The 22,716-nt window shown below is 31.9% G+C and overlaps 1 protein-coding gene across 6 annotated transcripts in view; it reads left to right on the plus strand.

Annotated features, from left to right (window-relative positions):
• The window catches only part of LOC129803551 (rho guanine nucleotide exchange factor 12), a 193,722-nt gene that overhangs the window by 41,355 nt on the left and 129,651 nt on the right, over positions 1 to 22,716 (plus strand). For 4 of the 6 annotated variants that reach the window (XM_055850193.1, XM_055850195.1, XM_055850194.1 and 1 more), the window contains exons 3-7: positions 583 to 675; positions 828 to 885; positions 6,503 to 6,627; positions 12,283 to 12,471; positions 17,756 to 18,676. In XM_055850193.1, coding sequence (XP_055706168.1) covers positions 583 to 675; positions 828 to 885; positions 6,503 to 6,627; positions 12,283 to 12,471; positions 17,756 to 18,676 — 1,386 coding nt within the window. The remainder of the gene's footprint in view (positions 1 to 582; positions 676 to 827; positions 886 to 6,502; positions 6,628 to 12,282; positions 12,472 to 17,755; positions 18,677 to 22,716) is intronic. The other 2 variants (XM_055850198.1, XM_055850199.1) reach the window with 1 other exon arrangement.

Genomic DNA, 22,716 nt, shown 5'->3' on the forward strand with positions numbered 1-22,716 from the left:
TCAAATTTTCGTTTTATTTCTTTAATTTTCTTATATTATTTTCATCTAGTGCTACCGAGTATGAGATAGGGTAATACGGTAATTGAGAATTTGCATAAGAATTGCAATGAAAATGCGTAAATTAACGGAATACGGTGGGCATTTTACGGTCAATGTGATTCTGCCCTAACACTGCCAATCTTTGGTGCCTTTTCTTTATTTTAGGTTTTTCAATTGCATTCTTTTTTTAAAATTATTCTTGCAATATCGTATATATAGGTACTCGACCGTATAATGAAATTCTTGTTGATATTTTGTTCTTCAGTTTAATCGACTCTTCTTTCATTTACAATGAATTATTTAACAAGACCTCAAATTAAAATAGTTTTTTTTTGTAAGCGCAATATTTAATATTTTTTTCATGAGATTGCGTTCCATCTGAATTTTTTTTGAGGTGTTATTTGGAATAGTAACCTAATTTCAGATTAAAGGTCGAAATAAGTAATTTTTATGTGGGATGGTAAAGTCCTTCTTGTGGAGGAGTATTTATGAAGTTAATTAATGTCATTCTGTGTTTTTTTTTTTGTTACAATTATTACGAAGGTATCTGGAGATAATCCTGTATTTGTCGAAAGCGTAAAACCAAATGGAGCAGCTCAAAAGGCGGGACTTATAGCATCGGATATGATATTGAAGGTATGACACCAAACAAAAAAAAAGATAAAAGAGGGACAATAAAGGATACACTGGCGATTTTATTTTGGTCAATTGACAATAAAAGTGCTAGAAATTAGATTGTTTTTTGGTGTAATATGTGGTAAATGTACATTTTTAACGTATATTTTCAGGTCAATGGTACACCGGTTCGATATTCAACTCACACGGATGTCGTTAAATTAATTAAATGTAAGTTTATGAATTTAATAATAATCATACAATTGCCCCTGTGAGAGTGATATTAAGTGGTTGGTAAAACATGGTTGAGAGGGAAGAGTGATAGAGTGAGAGAGGAAATAACTATGCTTGATGATGGGTTGGGAAAAAGGAGATGGGGATAAATTTGCACCATGCACTTATGACACACAGAAGAGACGTCATGAAAAGAATCAAAGGAGATGAATGCAATTTATTGCGTGCCGTCGACGAGTTGTGAGAAAAGTTATAAAGTGCAAAATGGAAAATCTTATTAAAAAGTCACACATATTTGTGAGATGGATAGAAGGAATGAGAAGAGGGGGTGTTAATCTGTTACTTTGAAGACATAGGAACATATTTATTTGCCTATTTTTTTCACTCCAAGATTCTTTTCTATCACGATATCATGAATAAAATTTTTACATGAAAGAGAGAGAGAAAGATTAAATGTATTATGACGAAGAGGAACATTTAAAAGTTGCCATCATACATTTTATTACACATCAGATACAATTATCATGTGACACACACATGTTCCAAACGGTTAAAGGTTAAATGGTAATTAATTAATATTTGTGTATATTACAGCCTAAAGTCAATGTATGTCTACACCGTGTTTCACTGCAGAATGCTTGTAAAATGTTACTCAAAATTTATTTCATTGAAATCAAATCAATTCAAAATTTATCGTGGTAATTTCTTTGTTTGATCCGCAATTCAAGTGACACTGATTGGAAGAGAATCAATGTTGAGTAATTATATTAATCTCTACTGATAGAGTGAAAAATATGCAGGTTTAAAATATCTGAAGGATTTAAAAACAATTTTTTTTTTCAATTTTAGCGATTGAGAATATTTTATTATAAGAGCTAAACAGATTAATATTCAAATCCTTAATCTTACTGTAAAAACCTTAAAATAATTTTTGTTTTGTAGATTTTTCGACTTTTTGTTTAACAAAAAGCTGATTACAGTAGACTCTTCTATATCCAGCACTTCGATATCCGGGTGACAGCTGCCAAACACTGGCGGTTGATATAATTCAAAATTATTTTCACTAAACATGAAGTTTGTCCAGAGTGAATTAAAGTATTATTAACATTGTATCGAAGTTTTTAATACATAATTGTGATAAAAAATGAAACATAAGCACACCATGAAGAAAATTCTTTTTTTCTTTGTCAGACAGAAAATAAATTCACACAGCACAATATAGAAAAACCGTTGATCATTCAAAAAACCTAAATGTCACTTTGTCCCCCAGTCAGCCGGATATCGAAGAGTCTACTGTATTAAAAAAAAATCCCGCTCTTTTGTCTTATTTACATACAGACATTTATTCTTTTCAATAAAACCTATTAGCGTGAACAAATTTTTTGTATGTCCTTTCTAGATCTAATATCGAACGCAACGCTCAGTGGCCCAGGCTATTTTGTACATTTTTCAGTTTAAAAAATTTAATTCAGTTTCCAAAGTGTACGTGAAAAATGTTTCTCGAACTCATGACTGTGACAGTCGTGCCGTAAATCTTACGTCTCAAGACCGAAATGCTCTTACCAGTTACACCACAAGTCGCTATCTCTTACCGTTTGGCCTCTAGAGCTGGCGACAGCCGGACGGACAGACGGACAAACAGCGTGACGACATTTCTTAGAAATCGTCTGAAACGTGAAGATTTGTTGACAAAAGTGGTCTCCAGGGGGTGGAAGGTGGAAATTTTGGGGGGTAAAAAATCGAGGGATTATATATACTGCTCTCTCCGTGAAGGTCGAGCAGCAAAAAAAAATGGTTTTGTAGGGGAATGAGAGTGGTGATGGAAAAAAGGGATTGGGTAACGTTTCGAGATAAGTATTGGCTTCGAGGGGGGGGGTATGTCAACGCAGAGCGGAAGTTGATATCACTTCATTTGACCACTAACTCGGTAACAAATTTCGGATAAATCAGGATAAAATATAAAAGGAAGACTAGTCATTTAGGAGTACTTTATCGATGCCATATCAATTGAAAGTGATATCATCGGATTGGAAATTTTCAGACCTGTCGAAAAAAATCCAAATTTAAAACAAATCGATTGAAAAATGGACCCTCCAGAGTGGATAAATTTTAATCTTCGAAAACTCGATATCGAAAATTTTTTTGGTATGGACGAAATGTTTCGATGGACTACATCCAAAACATATCCAAAAATAAAAGATAAAAAACAGGAATTTAGATTGGTGAAGGGGGAGGGGGAAATTCTCGAGATGATATTGACTTATCAGGGGGCCATCGACTGTCGAATATCAATGTCTCTTACCGTATAAGTTCCACATTGGTGACAAATTGAAAGAAAAACGGATTTTGTATACTGTTTTCTCTTAAAGTTCGATTAGTAAAATTTGATTTGAGTTTCAAATTTTTGAAATGTCACTATTCATTAATTTCGGATTAGCAATCTTTAATTTTGACACTAATAGCTCTGGCACACCTTTTAGATCTGGAAAATTTAGTGGAGTCGAAATTTGAAACTCTTTCCTTGTCACACGTTTTGCACATGTCTGTCTCATTCTTTCGCGCTCTTCTTCTTATTTTAAACATCACAACAAATTCAATTTTGCTCAATTTAATTTAGAGTGCGTAATAATGAGATAGACATTATGTAAAACGTGAGAGAAAGAAAGGGATGTGAATTTTGATTTCATGAAATTTTCCTGATCTAAAAGGTGTGCCGGAGCCTTAAAGATTTTAAATTTCTTTATCACAAGAAAATTACCATGATCAGAGTATTTAAAAAATATTGTTTTTTGTATATTATCCATGACATCAACCAATTTTGAATACATTCTAGTTCATTTGATGTTCAACTTGAAATTGAAAAAAAACTAGTTTAACTATTTCCTGATATTTTGAACATCAACTCGTTTAATTTCTTCAAATTAATGAATGGTTATAAAGATAATCCAAGACACATTATCAGCTAATAGTAAAAAATCAAATTACCTTTTCTGTTTCGTCGTATTATTTTTAATTTTTCTTTTTGAAACGTTTTTTCGTATGTTTGTTTTTCTAAAGACGTTCATTTTCGATGAAATCCTTCTGTGACCAGAAAGTTAATCAAATTTTCCAGAAAAGCCTATATGGTGTGTGTCTCGGCTTACTTTAAATATTTTTATGAAGTTTTATTCTGCAGCCTTGATAACCCTGTAGGGGAATGCTGTAATTTTCTTTAGTAAAAAATTTGCTATTAGGTTTCAGTGTCTCTATGTATAAATGTGTGGAAAAATTAATCCTTGGTATCTCCTTTACTTTAGGAGTGGGTCACTAAAACCTATAAGTAGATATCTCTAACCATTTAGGGCAGAATCACATTGACAATAAAATGCTCGCCGTAGCATCACGGTATTTCGTTATTTTACGCATTTTCATTGCAATTCTTACGCAAATTTTCCATTACCGTATTACCTCATCTCATACTCGGTGGTACTAGGTGAAAATAATATAAGAAAATTGAAAAAATGAAACGAAAATTCCATAAACGGTGGGCTGTGAAAGAAATTAATCGTAATGTTTTTTTTTTGCTCACCGTTTATCGTATTTTCGTTTTATTTCTTCAATTTTCTTGTATTTTTTTCACCTAGGGCCACCGAGTATGAGATAAGGTAATGCGGTAATTGAGAATTTGCGTAAGAATTACAATGAAAATGCGTAAATTAACGAAATACGATGAGCATTTTGCTGTTAATGTGATTCTGCCCTTAATCTCTAATCGCATACGAGGTAGAACTACAAACACACTGAGAGAAATCCGGAAAAGTAAAAAAAAAACATTCCGGAAATGTTAATTTTACTCTGCAGTATTGATCCGAAATCGGTGTAAATATTATGCTTTTTAGGTGTATTAGGGGTTAAAGTTACCCTTTTTCATGTTATTTTTACCCTCAAAAAAGTGTAAAATGAACATTAAAAAATGTTGATATATTGTTACACCTAAAAAGTGTTAAAGTTATGAGGAAAAAGGGTTAATCGCATCCCAGTTTTTTTCTCAGTGCACTAATATTTTAAAACGTTTTTAGGTTTGTAAATGATTAACATATTATGTTCTTATGCCCAACGCACAATAATTTTTGTTTAGTAAAGATCTTTTTGACATTTCAATGAGAGTGAGTGAGATCTAGATCTAGTCATCTCGCTCATTCTCATGGGAAATTTTAAAAACATGTTTACAAACAAAAGTTATTGTGTGCTGGTCATTATAAAAATGTTCACAAAGCTTATTTTCAAGTTAGTATATAAATTTACTAATTTTTAGGGTTACTTTCTTTTATGACGACATAGTTTGAATAAAAAATAAGCCCTGTATCATACTTTTTGCTTAATCTTCTTCCATTTGAATTACTAACAATAAATATGAGCAAATAAAAAAGTAAAACAACTAAATTCATAAAAATATTTTCTGAATAATTTCTAATATTGATATAATAATTAATTTGACATTAGCACGTCATAAGAGTCTTATTATTTGTATATTTGCGTTGTCATTCTCACATCTCTCACACACTCTCTCTCTGTGTCTCCCCACAAATGATCAAATAATTATTAACTCAATGAATGAATTAATCTTTCAATGTACACAAGAAAATGATTCAGGGTAAAAATTAATGAAAATAATACAGAAAAAATAACACATACTCATATAGACATTTTTTCTCTATGATGTTCGAGAGAATGACATGGATCTATATCATTTGAAATTGTTGATGAAGAATTTTCTCTTTCTGCCCAATATCAGCAGAGGTTCACTGAGGATAAATACAATGTTATACAGAAAATGAAGTTTTGCATATAAGAGATGTTGAATGTATTGTTTTCAAGTAGTGGGCTTCAAAAACGAAATGTCTTCTTTCATTTATTATGCCTTGGCAGAGAAGACCATTAGCATAAATACTGAGTACAGTTTATTTCCCACAATTATCTCTGATATTATACATTTTGCAAAAGATTAGACAAAAGGGGAGTAAAATAAAAAAAATGAAGAGTGAAAGAGGGAATCGCGAAGAAATGCAAGTAACTGCATTGTTGAATGATTTGATTTTATGGGTGGACTAATAAATGATCAATTGATGATTGGGACTTGTATATCGTAGCAATTGATAGAATGATAAATTGTGGTTAAAATGTATTGCTGTGAAAATGAATAAAATAATGTTGTGTGACCGCAGAAATGCTTGAACATAATAGAAAGTTTACTTCACCAAAAATTCTATTTTAAAATTTTTAATAACAAAAATTAATATATTTTCATTGCAGGATAAAACATACACACATTTATTCAACTGATATTTCTAAATTTAAAAAAAAAATCATTATTTAGTCATTTATTGTTCTGATTAAATGTAACCTTATCTGATAGTGGCATGCAACAAAATCATAAATTTTATGTGTTTCATTTAATTCAGAGCATGAATGTGTGTGCGCGTATTTATTTTTTTGTAACATTTCAACAGTGTTGTTTCCTTAGCTCGATGAAATTGTTCAATTGAACCCTTTTAATGTGGTGGATTTGTTGAGGAAATGAAACAATGAACTTTGCTGGAAGTCATTTTAAAATGTTCTTCTTTCTGGTTTACAGCATCAGCCACTGTTGAGTTAACTGTTCAAAGAGGACACAAAATGCAACGACCATCGAGTATTTCTGTGGGACCATCGACACCTTTGGCCCAACGAGGTGGAATCACTGCTCCAATTCCCGTTGACGTAAGTTTATATTTTTACTTTGACGAAACTGAGATTCATTCTCTCAATTTTGCAGATAATGTATCTCATCCAGAACTTTATTACGTTTATTTGATATTCGTTTCAATGTAAGGAAAGCCTTTCTGTGACTGAGAGAAATCCGAAAAAGTTAAAATAACATTCCGGTAATGTTAATTTTACCCTGCAGTATTGATCCGAGATCGGTGTAAATATTACCCTTTTCAGGTGTATTGGGGGTTAAAGTTACCCTTTTTTCATGTTGATTTTACCCTCAAAAGGTGTAAAATTAACAATAAAAAATGTTGATATATTTTTACACCTAAAAAGTGTTAAAGTTATGAGGAAAAAATGTTAATCGCACCCCCGTTTTTTTCTCAGTGCATAGTTAAACCAAAAAAAAAACGCGAAGAAAATCGTGAAAACGTGATGTTTTTCTTAGGGTTTTAAAAATCCCTTTTTATTAGGGAAAATTTTATTTTGCCTAAAAATGATTTTGAAGGGTGTGGGGAGGACGGTAATCACTCAGAAAAGAGCTCTGTGGAAACAGCTCTTAATTTAGTTCTTGAAACAAGAACGGGCATTTGTGTGTTGGGTTAAAGACTATTTTACTTGAAGTAAAGCATTTATTTTAGAATATGCTTTGGCTCAAGTACGTACAGTCTTTGAATTTTCACAGATGGAAAAAACAGTCTCTAGAAGAATTTTAAGTAGGGGGAACTGGGGCAGTAGTAATCTGGGGTAGTTGTAAACACTGTGATTTTTTTCATTAATTTTAAGACTCCAGAAGATAAAACCCATAAGCATTCGTAGATACCATGGGGATGTATGTCCACAGATAAATTGGTCAATAAAATCCTAATATACTTTAAAAATAAAAATCATTTTCCTGAAAATGTTGATATTTCGATTATTTTGATCATTTGGATTTCCACCTGGAAATTAAAAATTGTGTAAAATAATCGAAATGTAGCAATACCAGTTCTTTCCTACATCTTTTAGGATTATATTTATGGATTTACTAGACAAATTGAGATTCTCATTTTTTCAAAAGAATTAATAATTGGTCAGAAAACAGCATTTGGGGTAGATGTAACCAGGCAATTTCAATTTCACAAAATGAGTAGGTAAAAGAGCGGGAAATTGACCTTCATGCGAAATATCTATAATTCATAGATTACGAAAAAAATTGCTGGCGCTGTGTTAAATAAAAAGTCACATGATGTCAAAATATGGGGAAAATCTATTGAAAAATGTCTTTGATATGCATGCTTTTAGTTTTTTTGCTATTTTAATTATCCTTTGTAAAAAGTGTCGTGATTTTTTGAAAAATATACAGTCTTTATATATCTCTTAAGTAATTAAAATAATCGAAAGTGGTGCAAAGTTAATTTCAAGGGTGGGAAAAAAGGTGTTTACTTCCTCCCCAGAAAGTGTTTACTTCTACCCCAGGTATTTTGTGAAAAGAGAAAAATGCACAGGGACACAAATTTTATTTTTATGGAAAACTCAATTGTTTTCCAACATCCGCATTACCCTCGACGAATTGCCTATACCCAAGGGTAAAACATGAGCTAAGAAATATTTTCCAAAAAATCACGGTGTCCTTGGAAAATCACCTCAAATTCGCATGTATCGAAAATGATTACATGTGCCCCAGTCTCCCCTACTGAGAAGGTCTTGGAGCAAAGCATATCGAGTTTTGATTCCAGTATCAGATTTTCTCTGCTGTATTGCAACAAAATTGACGTACACTCATAATGAAAAAATGCAATTGAATTTCACGTTATTTTATTTAATTATCACCGTATACACCTTTTATTCTATAATTTTAAATTCATAAATTTTCTTTTAAAATCTAAAAGTGAAATTAATCAATTTTTGTCTAAATAAAGACTCACACTTGGGAAGATTTTTTTCCGTCCGACTATTAATGAGCAAGGTGCCCGACATGTTTGCAGTTTTTTTTTGACGGGAACCACCTCGCAAAAATCTTTTGAATATTTCACTATATAAGTTTTCTAAATAAAAAATAACTATCACACAGCACTCCAGAGACACGAGTGAGCTTGTGAGACACAATGTTTTATTTTTCAGAAAAAAATATTTTTGTATTTTTCGAGCATTAATTCACCTAATTTTCGCAAAATCCTTGTCGGCACTGTATTTTTTTGAATCACAAGACACTTCACTACTTATAGAGGCATCTTCCACAGTTTTTCACTATAATTTCATTGAGAAAAGTCGCGAAAACAATCACAACTTTGCGAATTAATTGCACTGTGAATTATTTTGTCTGCCATTTGACAGCACTGAAAGTCTCTGGAAATTTTCTAGTGAAATGATACTTCGCTCAAGACACGCCAGCTCTTAGTTGATTTGTTTCAGAACGCAGCTCTTAATTCAAAGCACGACATGTTTAGGTTGATTCGGCTCTTAAAATATTCTTACAGACAAGAGCTGTATTTTTGCAAATCCCATACAAAGTTAAAACTGCCTTTTTCTGAGTGATGAAGAGTCTGTTAATGATCTCAGGGTTGACTTATCGAGTAGGGAGGGTCCCCCAAAAATCCTAAATTTTTATCTCTAACCGTTGGGAGTCTAGACATGGTAACGGTCAGTCGGACAATTGGCGTTACGTTAAAAAATCGAAATTTTATATTTCCAAAATTCTACCAATATATAACCCCTTAGGGAGTAAGGATTGAAATATATATAACTCAAAATTGCGGTATAATATAATACAGTGCTCTCTCACGTCTGTCTCATGTTAGTGCTCTCTCTGTGGAGTTTGAGCAATACACTGGTAAAAATAAAAGGATCAAATTGATCCTTTTGCAAAAGATGGATCAAATTAACATGTTCTATTATGATAAATGTGCATTCAGAGTTCGAAGTTTCATTTATACTTTGCAAAAGGATCAAATTTGGATCAATTTGATACTTTTATTTTTACCATGTAGAATTAGAAGAATAGATTTTCAATACTTCTTTTTTCTTTTAGTTCAAATAGAAGAGAATTTAATTCTAAAGAGAATAAATCTTAATTTGTTTCATGCCATCAATAAGTTTTTTTTTATCTTTCTGGCCCATTCAACAAAATCTTAAAAAAGAAATGTAAAGAAAAAGTAGGTACTTCAAAATTTCAGAATTTTTGAAGTTTTCGATCGAGCGTTCGCAAAGCTATTTGGCACTCCTTTGCTTTCGTCTTTGTATCTACGAAAATACTTCGACTTCTCATCTGAATTCTATAATCATCATCGGCCCTAAAACTTTATCAAAATGTGTTTGGCCACTTCCTATAATCACGAATATAATGGATGGCTAAAACCGTTCCCGTCCGTCCAGGCGCTCTTTGGAGCCTAATATTTCCTAAATTAAAACAAATATCGAATTGCGGTTTTCGCCAAAGGTTTATATCAGGAAAAAATTGCAACTTGGTGCATTGATCTCCCGTCCCGTACCCTTTATTCTGCCGTTTTGAAAACTCACTTTTTTTGTTTTCACAATAGTTCAATCCCTATGGTATCGATCGAGCTCAAATTTTAGTATATTATAGCCGGGCTTTAGTGCTTTCGATTAATTTGTATAGTATATTCTAAGATATTTATCTATCGATTTAAGCAATAAAATCGAGTTCTTGACGTTTGAATGAATGAAACCCCTTAAAACGATTTGAAAGGGGCAATCGTTAGAAGAAAATCGAATAAATCGCTGTAAGAACGAGAAGAATCAAACAAGTACCCCTAAAAAAAATATTTTAAGGGGCGAGGGGGAGTGACTGAAAACCGGAAAACTATATCTCTTACTGTTTAGTTTTTAGGCCCTAAAGTCGAAAACAAATATTCGAGAAATAAAAGAGCAATGATTACAGTATATTAGGCAGTGTCTTGCTGAAAACAGTAAACAAAAATTAAATTTGCTTTACATATTTAAAAGAAAATGAATATTAGGGTAAGTGTGCCAAATTTCGGCATAATTGCATGCAATCGCCAAAGTCTTGAGTTTGAAATGTAATATCTTCAAAACAAATTGAATATATTTGTTACTTTTTTTTAAGGAGTGTTGCTCGGAACTTTGTAGACAGTTTATTCTCTTTATTTTCTTTAAAATCATTCTTCATACATTTTAAAATTAATAAAAATGTACACATAGCATTGGTGGCTTATTCCGGCCATCATGATTCTCATAGTTCACTGTCCTTCTTGAATTCTTCCGATGTGTCTTTCTCAGATCATCTTGATCGTCGAAGACATTTTTTGTTATTTTTTCTTTTGTATAATCTCTTCTAGAGTATCAAAAAATTAACAATTCACGGAAATTTGAGTAACAAAAAATGTGGCCGAAATTGCGAGCTGGCCGGAATTTGGTACACTTACTTAAAAAGTGTAAAATGTTCTTGGTAAAGGTAAAATGCAGAAGTTTTGAATCATCATTTCAGTTTGTTTTGAAGAAATTTGAATGAACTTTATTGACCGTTTTTTTACAGATCAAAATTTATTTTTTACTGTTCTGACTGAATTTTTGCTTTTTTCTTAAAGTCTACATAATGGGAAGCATTTTCGGCAAAAATTACTTTTTCAAAGAAATCGTCTGCATTGTGAATGGAACCGTAAATTCTTTAAAAATGCAACTTTTGACGAAAATTGTTCTAAATGTGTAGAAGTTTTTACTTGTCTATAAGTGTTTTTTTTTCTTCAAGTAATGTATAAAAGAAGTGGTCGCACTCCGGCTGCAAAATCTTAGAACTCTTGATCAGTTATAGCTAAGGGCATAACGTTTCCTATGTTTCCCATATGTTTCTAGCGTTCTGAAAAAACTTTGGAGTTTAATTAGGTGTTTTCTTTCATTGTAGAATGAATTAGAAAAAATACAAATACAAAATAAAAGGCAAATTAATACTGAATAGGCAACCGAAGTCCCCAATTTGGCAACCTACGTAATTTCGGAGATATCTCGAGAAATGTGTACGAAAGCAGGAAAAAATTATACTAAAACTGGTCTCATTTTTCAGAGCTAATGTTACCCCCATGGTTATAACTCAAAATGAATTTCGCATTATTATTTCATATTAATGTAGTTCTTTAGTTGTTTAAATCATACTCACGAGATTAAACACTAAGAGAATGAGTGTTTGATTAAGAAATAAAGCACTCTAAAGTCTTTGTAATTTTTGACCTTGAAAAATTGGGAAAAAGGATAATTCAAGGTCATATACGACAATCGAAGTCTATTTGTGGAGTTTTACAAAGGTTTAACGAATGAAGAATCACGTTGAAACAATTTTATCCAGTTTTTACTTCACACAGTGAAGAATCTCAACTACCATAAGCCTTTATAGATTGATATTTGTTAATATTTAGCTTTTAGGTGTTTATTTTTGGTTTCATTTAATTTAGGAAAAACTTGTTGTACACAATGAATCACAGTCAAATTATTGAGAGTCTACTAAACTTGTTAAAGGTAGATAAATTAAACTTATTTGTTTTGGCAAAACTAAGTACATCTCAAACGGTATTTTCTTCGAGGTTTATCATTGGATCTGCAAGAGATACCATTGAAAATTCTTAAATATAAAAATATGTTGTATATTTAGTGAAAAAAAAAGTAAACACTGTTGACGCAAGACTTGTTGTTATTTTTTTTTCTTCACTGCAGCAACATAAAATGCGGGAAATGGAATTTTCAAAAATGCAAACACTGCGCCTTATGTTGGATCAGGAAAAGAAGAACTACGATGCATTGCTGGCGGCCAGCAATAGTGGTGGTGGCAATAGACAAGAGATGGCACGTTCCGAGGCAAATATTCGCAAATTGCAGGAGCAACTGCGTCAAGTGTGTGGAGAGGTATGAAAACATCATTCTTCTATTTTTTTTCTCTTTATTTTCTTACCTGGTTATTTACTTTATCTCCCAAGTAAATAATCTTATGCAATTTCTCCTTCGTCAAGTGAAATATACATAAGATAGTTAAATGTTTAAAATAGCAATAATTATAATTAATAACTGGGTCCGGATTGCAAATTGAATTGGAAAAGTGAAGAAAATGATGTTTGAGGAAGAGAAATTGCAATTTTTAACTCAATTGATTGCATTATTTTATTTATTTTTTTAATTTGTTCAACCTCCCCTTTTAAAAGTTTGACTTTATTCAATGAATGTTGCGAGAAAAAAAAGAAAAATATAGAAGAAAATAACTTATTGATACTATAAACAAAAGTGGCAGGAAATGGAGATGAATTAATTCCGAAAGCATAACAAAACCATTCAACTTTTGTTAATCAGCAACGCTCCATTAATTAATTCATCTTATTTACTCACCTTCTCTTATTATTACACCAATAATAATAATAATAATAAACCAACAAAAATTGAGTTATCAAGTGAATTGCCGTAAATAACACTGATTTCCATTGCCTTGAAGATGAAAGAATATTTTTTTTTAAAAGAATGAACATTTGTCTTATGAGATGAGAAAATGTGTGATTAAAAAAATTAATTTACATTGAAGAAAAAAAAAGAGAAGAAACGAGGTTTATGGGATTAATTTTCTTTTCACAATAATTTGTTTCTCTTCATTTAATTTTGTTTTCTTACCACGTTGAATCGCATCATTTTATGCAGATTATATTCATTTTTTTTAGCACATTATACTTTTCAACAGAAACCCTTAAAATATAATTATTTCAACACACACATCTTTCATATTAGCAGACTTATTGCAAACATTGAGATTTCTTTTTTAGGTTAAGAGAGTTTTAGGAGACTATATTAATTTATATTTATTCTATTTTTATTTGTGTGTAGCAACGTTCTTTTGTTGAGCATTTTGTTTATGGAAATGTTCATGGAATGTGTTGTGTGAAGTTTTTTTTTTTATCGAGAAAAGCTTTTCTTTTATGTATACTCTTTAGTGAATGTCAATGAGGACTCTATTCTATTTTAAAAATTTGAAAAAGAAAATCCTATTGCGATGACGGATACTTATTTTGAAATTTGTACGAAAATTGTCAAATTCGTTTTTGAAATTGAGAATTTTTAAAGATTTTCAGTCAAATTTCTTTACCAACTTTTTCAAGTTGAGAATTCAAATTTGAGAACAGTTGCCAGCGCCACTTGCGGCAGAAAACAGCGCCCTCACGTGGGAAAAAAAGATTCAATTTATCAGTAAATTCTCACCAATGTATTTGATTTGATTTCTCAGTGAAAATATTTCGTGATAAAAATTGAGAGAATTTTGCACGAAATTTTGAAGTTTAAATAGAGTTTGAAAGGGTTAATCATATGTGATTTAGACAATTTTGAATCGCCATGAGCAAAAGTTTATTAATATTAGATGTTTCTCAAATTTTAACCAATTTTATTGCTTTTAAAATAAATAAACACAAAAATGTTGTGTTCTTTCACTCACTGCCAATTTTGCAGAATGCCAATGCTGTCACAATCAATTCAAGTAAATCTTGGCATTTTTATTAATTGCTTTTATTGGATTCGCATTGTTTATTTACATTATTTTAAAAATAATTTCTCACGCACGTCCTGTTGTCTGAATTTGCTCATATTTTTGTCATTAATACATTTTCGATGACAACACAATATTCTAAAGTTATTTCTTAACTTTTTTTTTTAAACCAAAACCATTTTTTTGCTCACTGAACAGATGAATACTAATAAAAAATATCTTTAAAAAATTACTTTATTTGAATGAAAATTGTTAACAAAAGATCATATAATTTTTACGGAATTGAGGTTATTTTTTTCACGGTAAAAAATTTTCATGAAATTGTTCTTAAGTGTTTGTGAATTCCCATTGGGATCTTACACAGAAAAAAAAATTATGTAAAATAACTAGAACTGCTCAACAAATGTTTATAAATAACTAGAAATGCTCGTCAAGTAATCGTATTATGCCTAACGCACAATAACTTGTTTATTAAACATGTTTTTGACATTTCAATGAGAATGAGTGAGATCTAGATCTAGTTATCTCCCTTATTCTCATGGGATATTTTGAAAACATGTTTACAAACAAAAGTTATTGTGCGCTGTTCATAACAAACAAAAATTGTGATAAAGCATAAACATTTACGAACCTTTTAGTGGATTATACGATTTACGAGCATTTCGCACAAAAAATGTTGCGAATACTTTTTTCTGCGTAGAGAAATGTTGAATTGCAACAATAAAATTAAGAGAGAAAATCTTTTGAAATATTTAAATTAATTGAACTTGTTTGGTTTTTTAAAAATAGGTGTGATTAGAAGGAATCACACCTAATAAGAGATATTCGGAAAGGGAATTAAATAGAGATGCTAAATTTCAGAAATTTCACAGCGGTCGCCATCTACTTTAGGCGGAAATTCATGAAATTTCTTGCAATTTACCAACTATAATTAAACCGTTTTAGTATAAAGACAGTAAAGGATATTTGGTTAGGTCTGTTACTTATGTAACAATGTGTACAATACAGCACCGCGTACTTCTTTTGTTATGCCGATTTTTCCGTTTAATTTATTATTATTTTATTAAATAAATAAATTCACAGAAATTAGAACATTTGACTTTATTTATTTGATTTTTAAAACCTTTTCCAAGTATTTTTGAATTTTATTGAATATTTTTAAAATGGAATAGAGTCTTTATATTACAATTTAAGAAATTCACTGAAAAAAAAATATCTTAAGAAACAGATGAATAATTTTAGTTCCTTGCATTCACTGATTTTTTTAAAAATATTTTTTTCCATTGTATTAGTATTTTTTTAAACGCATTATATTTATATACTTAAAAAAATATTTGTCATAAAATTTTGCCGATTTTTGAGTTTTCATGAAAGAAGTATGTATCCGTAAAAAATACTGGATGAGAATTTTTCGATTGTATTTTATTCAAATTGAAGAGTAAGTTAATAATTTTGATCAAAATACTCAAAGCCGTAACTATTTTGAGTTCTGTATTCAAAATTTAACGTATTTAGTGTTAAAATCTTTCAAAAAGATCAAATATTTAGATTGAATTCATTATTCATCAAATATTGGATTAAAAATCCATCATTTTAATCAATTTATTTTTAGTGTCCAATTTTATCCTCAGTGTCCAAAATAAGAAACTGGTCAAAATTATGAGCCCTTATAAGGAAAAAGTCGTTTTAGCTGAGATTGTTTACAATCTCAGCTTTTGTGGTCCGAGGTGAAATCCGATCTCGTCAGATCTGGCTCAAATTTTGGATTTACACGTTTTGACACTCATAGCCATGAATATCATATGCGCCATAAATCGATTTTCGTGGTAAGCCGTTCCGTGGACGGAGATATCATCAAGCGGATTTTGGCAAAGGTTAAATGTCGATAAGTGGTTAAAAGTAGGTGATGTTAGAAAGATGTCTTGAAAAGGGCTTGTTGTACTCGAAGAAATATACCTAGGGTAAGTGTGCCAAATTTCGGCATAGTTGCATGCAAGCGTCAAAGTCTAAAGTTTGAAATCTAATATTTTAAATTCAAATTGATTTTTTTTATTCTTTCTTTTTAAAGAGTGTTTCTTGGAACCTTGTAAAGAGTTTACCGTCTTTATTGACTCTAAAATTATTCTTAATACATTTTAAAATGAAAAAAAATATAGACATAGCTTTGGTGCTCTATTTCGGCCACCTTCATTCTCATAGTTCCTTGCCCTTCGGGAATTATTCCAAAATCTTTTTCACGTCATCTCGTTTGTCGAAGCTTAATTTTTTGTTATTTTTTTGCATTGTATACTCTCTAGAGTACGTAAAATCTAAAAGTTCATGGAAATTCGAGGAACAAAACAGGTGGCCGAAATTGCAAGCTGGATAGAATTTGGCACACTTACCCTGTACGGTCTAGTTGTTGAAATGGAAATACCGAACGGTGCCCTTTGCAATTATCTCTTATCGAAAAACGTAGATTAATGAAAAAACGCCATATTATTTACATTTTGTTCGATAGATTAAAAAAATTTCAATATTTTGACAAAAGTGTCAATAGGGGTTCCCTGTCGAAGAGGTGTTCATTCGACCCTAAATACCACTATAAGCGTCACTGATTCGAGAGAAATTTCCTTTTATCTTTCGAGATATTGAGAAAAAAATTGAAGGGAAACGAAAAGAAACTTAAAAAAATGATATTCGTACAATTATCTAGTATTTTTCGTTCACCAATGGTCTCTTCTTCATTTTATTTTTGAAAAACTGCAAGTTTAAATAATTTATCATCACATTTATAATATTTTTTATTCCTATATTATAAATATTTGGCAAGAAAGATTCCTCAAAAATGGCAAAAGATTCTAAAAACTTTAAAATTGAAAGATGACATTAGCGACTCTTTTTTAGTGTTGCCAGATTCAAATACAAAACGACTTTTTCCTGTAGTGGTGGCTCTTCTGGTTTTAAACGTTATATTAATTTCCCTTTTGACAAAAGTATTATTATAGGCGTTAACTTTTTTTAGCGGATGAGACTCATCAGTCTTCACCTAATTATTCTAACATTTTTTATTGAACTTTCAAAATTTCAACAGATATAATTTTATTTGATCATTATCTTGAAAAGGGGCGTGTCCTGAAATATTTTAGGGTAGTGCTTAATCAGAAAGTCTGATAATATTTCTCTCAATATGAAATTCAAAAAAGTTACTGCTTTAGTTATATTTGGCATATTTAAATATTTATTTAAATATGCCATTATATTTAAATATTTGGCAAAGAAGAATATTTAGAAGCTTTCAATTTTGAAATCAGAATTACTATATTACTATCGCATTCTCTGATTGGCTAGAGTTTTGAATGCTTTCAAGCTCTATCCAATCAGGAAACGCAATGGTACAAAAATATTTCAAGAGATGGGGATAATACTTAATGAATAATATACTACCAAAAGAAAAATAAATAAAATGAATTTTTCTAAGTGCAAGATTTTATAACAAAACATTATTTATTTATATAATAATTACACAATATATTTATATACTGTGGGGAAATTGAGTTTGCGATGGAAAATGGGTGGAAAATTGAAGTGAAAAGTAATTTGTGAAGTTATAAGGATCGTGAAATGGGGATGGAGGAGATGGGTAAAATTGTGGTGAAAACAACCACAATGTCTTGATTTTGATTGCAGGATATGAACTTGCTGCATTCACTTCCTGCTCCAGTAGCTTTTCCATCAGCAATAATATCACCACCACAGCAGCAAACGTCACAATCCACACCAGCATTCCTTTCGCTCTTTCCGCGTTCTCTGTCATCATTGAGTTTGGGCACGCGAAAGAAGCCCATGGATCGTGTTGATCCGGTGATAGCACCAAATATTCTAATGAGTATCAATTCGGAGTTCTCTCCGCATCAGCATACACCCCATTTTCCCCGGCAACAGTCGTCCATTGTGGGGGATTTGATGGCCAGCAAGAAGAAGGTCAATGTGGATCCAAAGAGTCCACAGAAGGGTGATACTCCGCCACCTTTGCCACAGAGAAATGCTCCGCGAAAGGTGGCGTCGGATGCAAATGGGGCACGTGGGAGTACAGAGAGTCCGGATGGGGTGATGAGGAGTCCCATGCAGGTGTCAGATCTGGATCATTCATCGAGTGGTGGTGGTTCGACACCAACCCATGGGACTCCGTCGGGCAAGAGTAAAAAGCGCACAAAAGCCAAGACTAAAGCATGGTCAGATCCAAAGATGAGCTCTCAGATGCTGATTCAGGTGGAGAGTGGAGCAATGGCCATGAGGGCATCATCAACGGAAAATCCACCACCATTGCCGCCGAGGCAGCAGACCATTGATGAAAATCAGTTGAATAAACTGAACAATAACAGACCCTTGCCCAATAGCATAGAAACATTGATGAATTATCCCCTTATAGCAACATGTACACCAGTTAGGGACAATCTATCCGCTTTTCCTCTGTCTCACCGACCAAATATTGTACAGCATCTGCAGCAGCAGCAACAACAGCAACAGCTGAGTAATAGCAATTTCCATCAGCACCACCTTCATCACCACCATCACCAAAATCTACTATCTTCTGCTAATAAATCTACTGTAAGTACTCACGGCACAACTCTGTCATGTTCACCAAACTTTTCACCGTCTATTATCCTTTTTCTCCAAAAACAAAACAAAAAAAAAAGAAAAAGAAAAAGAAACTGGATCATTCTGCATTCCAAAACACAAATTACACACACTTCTTCACCAATACACTTCTCTGCTTCAACTCACTAAGATTCACTTCCTAACATTATGTGTAGATAATTTAGTTTGGTGTTACACTCTTGCTTATGCCGAAATGAGGCTGCAGGAAGTGATAGGGGAACGGATTTGAAGGAATTTCAAGTGAAATAGGAAGTTAAACCAATTTCTTTGATAAGTACTTTTCGCAATTCCCATTCAACAAAGCTGTCTAGATGTCCTTCTCAATTTTAGGATAAATCTTTATGGCTCCGGTACAACTTTAAGACCAAGGGTTGCTTATCGATACTATCGAATCGATAGTATCGAATAATCTGTAACTGTAAATTTAGTTAATGTCGGATTACCTAAACATTTGAATTTAGCCTTCGAAAATTCGATATCGAAAGTTTTTTCGATCATTGGTATGTATTCGAAAATAAATCGTAGGAGCCGTTTTCGAAATAAATTTACCGTTTACCGGTACTCAACCGATTTGCATCGATTCATAAATCACTCAATAGATTCCACAAAATGGTTTGAACAAGAGTAATAAAAATTATATTCGAATAAAAATTACTTATCGGTAAATAACGGGTTCATTACCGGTTCACAACCGATTTGAACCTACTTATAAATCACTCAAAATATTTCCCAAAATATACCTCAGGAGTAATTTAATTGAATTTCGTATAAAAATTATTTATTGGTTATGAACCGGTTGATTACCGATTCAAAACCAATTGAAATCGGTTCAGTTTTGTCGGAAATTCCAAGACCTTTTCAACTAGCCCAAACATGACCCCTCTAGTGTCTTTTTAACCTTTGACCTTGAAAACCGTTATTAGGAATGATTCAACGGGATTTTTGTCTAAGGACGAAATGTCCGCCTGGGTAATCTATAAATTTATCTAAAAATGAAAAAAATCGCACGACGCATTTTCGAGCAATCCCAAAAGACATGGTTTTGGGGGGTGGGGGGAGGGGTGGTAGTAAAATGAGGGGCATGTTAACGATCATTGGGTCAACTTATAGAGGGGTCCCCCGAAGGTTCCAAGTCGCTATCTCTTACCGTTTGGCCTCTAGAGCTGGCTACAGCCGGACGGAAAGACGGACAAACAAACAATGTGACGACATTTCTCAGAAATCATCTGAAACGTGAAGATTTGATATTTAGTGAAAACGGATTAAGACCCTATTTCGCCTCTTTCAATTTTTATTCGCTATCGTATTCCCGAAACGTTGTAGCGAATAAAAATTGAAAGAGGCGAAAAAAAAAAATTAGCGAATAAAAATTGAAAGAGGCGAAATAGGGTCTTACTCCGTTTTCACTAAATATTGCACTCCACCAGACCGTACATAGTCGAATAATCTCACGTGAAGATTTGTTGAGAAAAGTGGTCTCCGGGGGTGGAAAGTGGAAACTTTGGGGGGAAAATGGACCCTCCAGAGTGGTTAAACTTTAACCTTCGAAAATTCGATCTCGAAAAGTTTTTCGGTCATAAGTATGGACGAAATGTTTGCCTGGACTACATCCAAAACATATCCAAAAATAAAAGATAAAAAACATGAATTTGGAGTGGGCGTGGAGGGGGAGGGGAAAAATTCTCGAGATAATATTGACTTATCAGGGGGTCATCGACTGTCGGAAATCAATGTCTCTTACCGTATAAGCTCCAGATAAGTGACAAATTCGAAGAAAAACGGATTTTGTATACTGTTTTCTCTTAAAGTTCGAGTAGTAAAATATGATTTGAGTTTCAAATTTTTGAAATGTCATTTATTCCTTAATTTCGGATTAGCAATCTTTAATTTTGACACTAATAGCTCTGGCACTCCTTTTAGATCAGGAAAATTTAGTGGAGTCGAAATTTGAATCTCTTTCCTTGTCACACGTTTTGCACATGTCTGTCTCATACTTTTGCGCTCTTCTTCTTATTTTAAACATCACAAAAAATTCAATTTAGCTCAATTGGATTTAGAGTGCGTGATAATGAGATAGACATATGCAAAACGTGTGAGAAAGAAAGGGATATGAATTTTAATTTCATGAAATTTTCCTGATCTAAAGGTCTGCCGGAGCTTTAAAGATTTTAAATTTCTTTATCACGAGAAAATTACCATGATCAGAGTATTTAAAAGAAAATATTGGTTTTTGTATATTATCCATGACATCAACCAATTTTGAATACATTCTAGTTCTTTTTGATGTTCAACTTGAAATTGCTAAAAAAAACTAGTTTAACTATTTCCTGTTATTTTGAAGATCAACTCATTTAATTTCTTCAAATTAATAAATGGTTATAAAGATAATCCAAGACACATTACCAGCTAATAGTAAAAAGTCAGTTTACCTTTTCTGTATCGTCGTATTAGTTTTAATTTTCCTTTTTGAAACGTTTTTTCATATGTTTGTTTTTCTAAAGACGTTCATTTTCGATGAAATCCTTCTGTGACCAGAAAGTTAATCAAGTTTTCCAGAAATACGCATACGGTATGTGTCTCGGCTTACTTTAAACATTTTTATGAAGTTTTATTCTGCAGCCTTCATAACCCTGTAGGGGAATTCTGTAATTTTCGTGGCATTGTCACGCGTGAGTTCGAAATCTAACAATGCCATTCGAGCTTTTTTTGTCATATCATGTGAGTTCGAAAATGCAATTCATTGAATTTTTAATGAAATTTTTTTTCTTGATGATTTTAGGAAAATACAGTACGTCTTGGTTGATTTGTTTAATAAAATTCATTGTCATTTGAATTGCCAGAAATCTCAAATTTGTGACTTCTAACAATTCGTCGTGAACTGAAATGACAATATCACGGCTACAGAATCGCATTTTCGAAAAAGCTCTCCTAGAATTCGAACCCAATTTGTCATATGGCATTGCCAGAGCGTTACAGAATTGCCCCCCCCCCCAGATCAGTGACAAATTCGAAAAAGGCAGATTTTGTATACTGTTCGAGCGGTAAAATTTGATTTAAGTTTCCAATTTTCGGAATATCATTTATCCTTTAATTTTGGATTACCAATCTTTGATTTTGACAGATTTAAAATTTATCTATCAGAATGGTCAAGGAATTTAAAAGAAAATATTGGTTTTGGAATATTATCCATGACATCAACCAATTTTGAATATATTCTAGTTCTTTTTAAATTCTTCAATTTGGAGTTGCTCAATAAAACTAGTTTACCTACTGCATAAGAATCACTGGAAATTCCAAGGTTAATTCGATTAATTTCTTCAAATTAATTAATAGTTATAGACAACCCAAGACACAGTATCACCTAATAGTAAAAAGGCAGATCACTTTTACTTTACCACCGTGTTATTTTTAATTTTCCTTTTTGAAACGTTTTTTTCTTATGTGTGTTTTTCTGAAGACGTTCATTTTCGATTAAATCCTTCTGTGACCAGAAAGTTAATCAAGTTTTCCAGAAAAGCGCATATGGTGTGTGTCTCGGCTTACCTTAAATATTTTTATGAAATTTTATTCTTCGCCTTTGTAACCCTGATCGCGTAGAAATTCACAGAGTAGGTATTTTGCAAATAACGTTTAAGTCATAATTTTTTAAATTGTTAAGACTTAATTAATATTTATTCAAACGACGACGTGTTACAGTGTTGAATGGGATATGCGACAGTCTTCCTAAACAGATGTCCTATGACTTTGTTCTTTATAAAATTTTATGATATATTTTATAAATTATATAGATTTATTAAATTATAGCTTTTTGTGCATGCTTTATTCTATCTGTGTGCTTGCTTTTTAGAGTGGTTTGGGGTGTAGATTTCTTGCAATTTGAGCTGCTTTTTGTGCTTTCTCCAGAGAATGCCTTAAAAATTAATTCTAATTTCATTCTAGGAATTTTTAGATTATCCACTAAGATACAAAAAAAAAGAAGAAAATAGAGA

The sequence above is a fragment of the Phlebotomus papatasi genome, chromosome 2 (genome assembly GCF_024763615.1).
Source record: "Phlebotomus papatasi isolate M1 chromosome 2, Ppap_2.1, whole genome shotgun sequence".
Taxonomy (NCBI): domain Eukaryota; kingdom Metazoa; phylum Arthropoda; class Insecta; order Diptera; family Psychodidae; genus Phlebotomus; species Phlebotomus papatasi.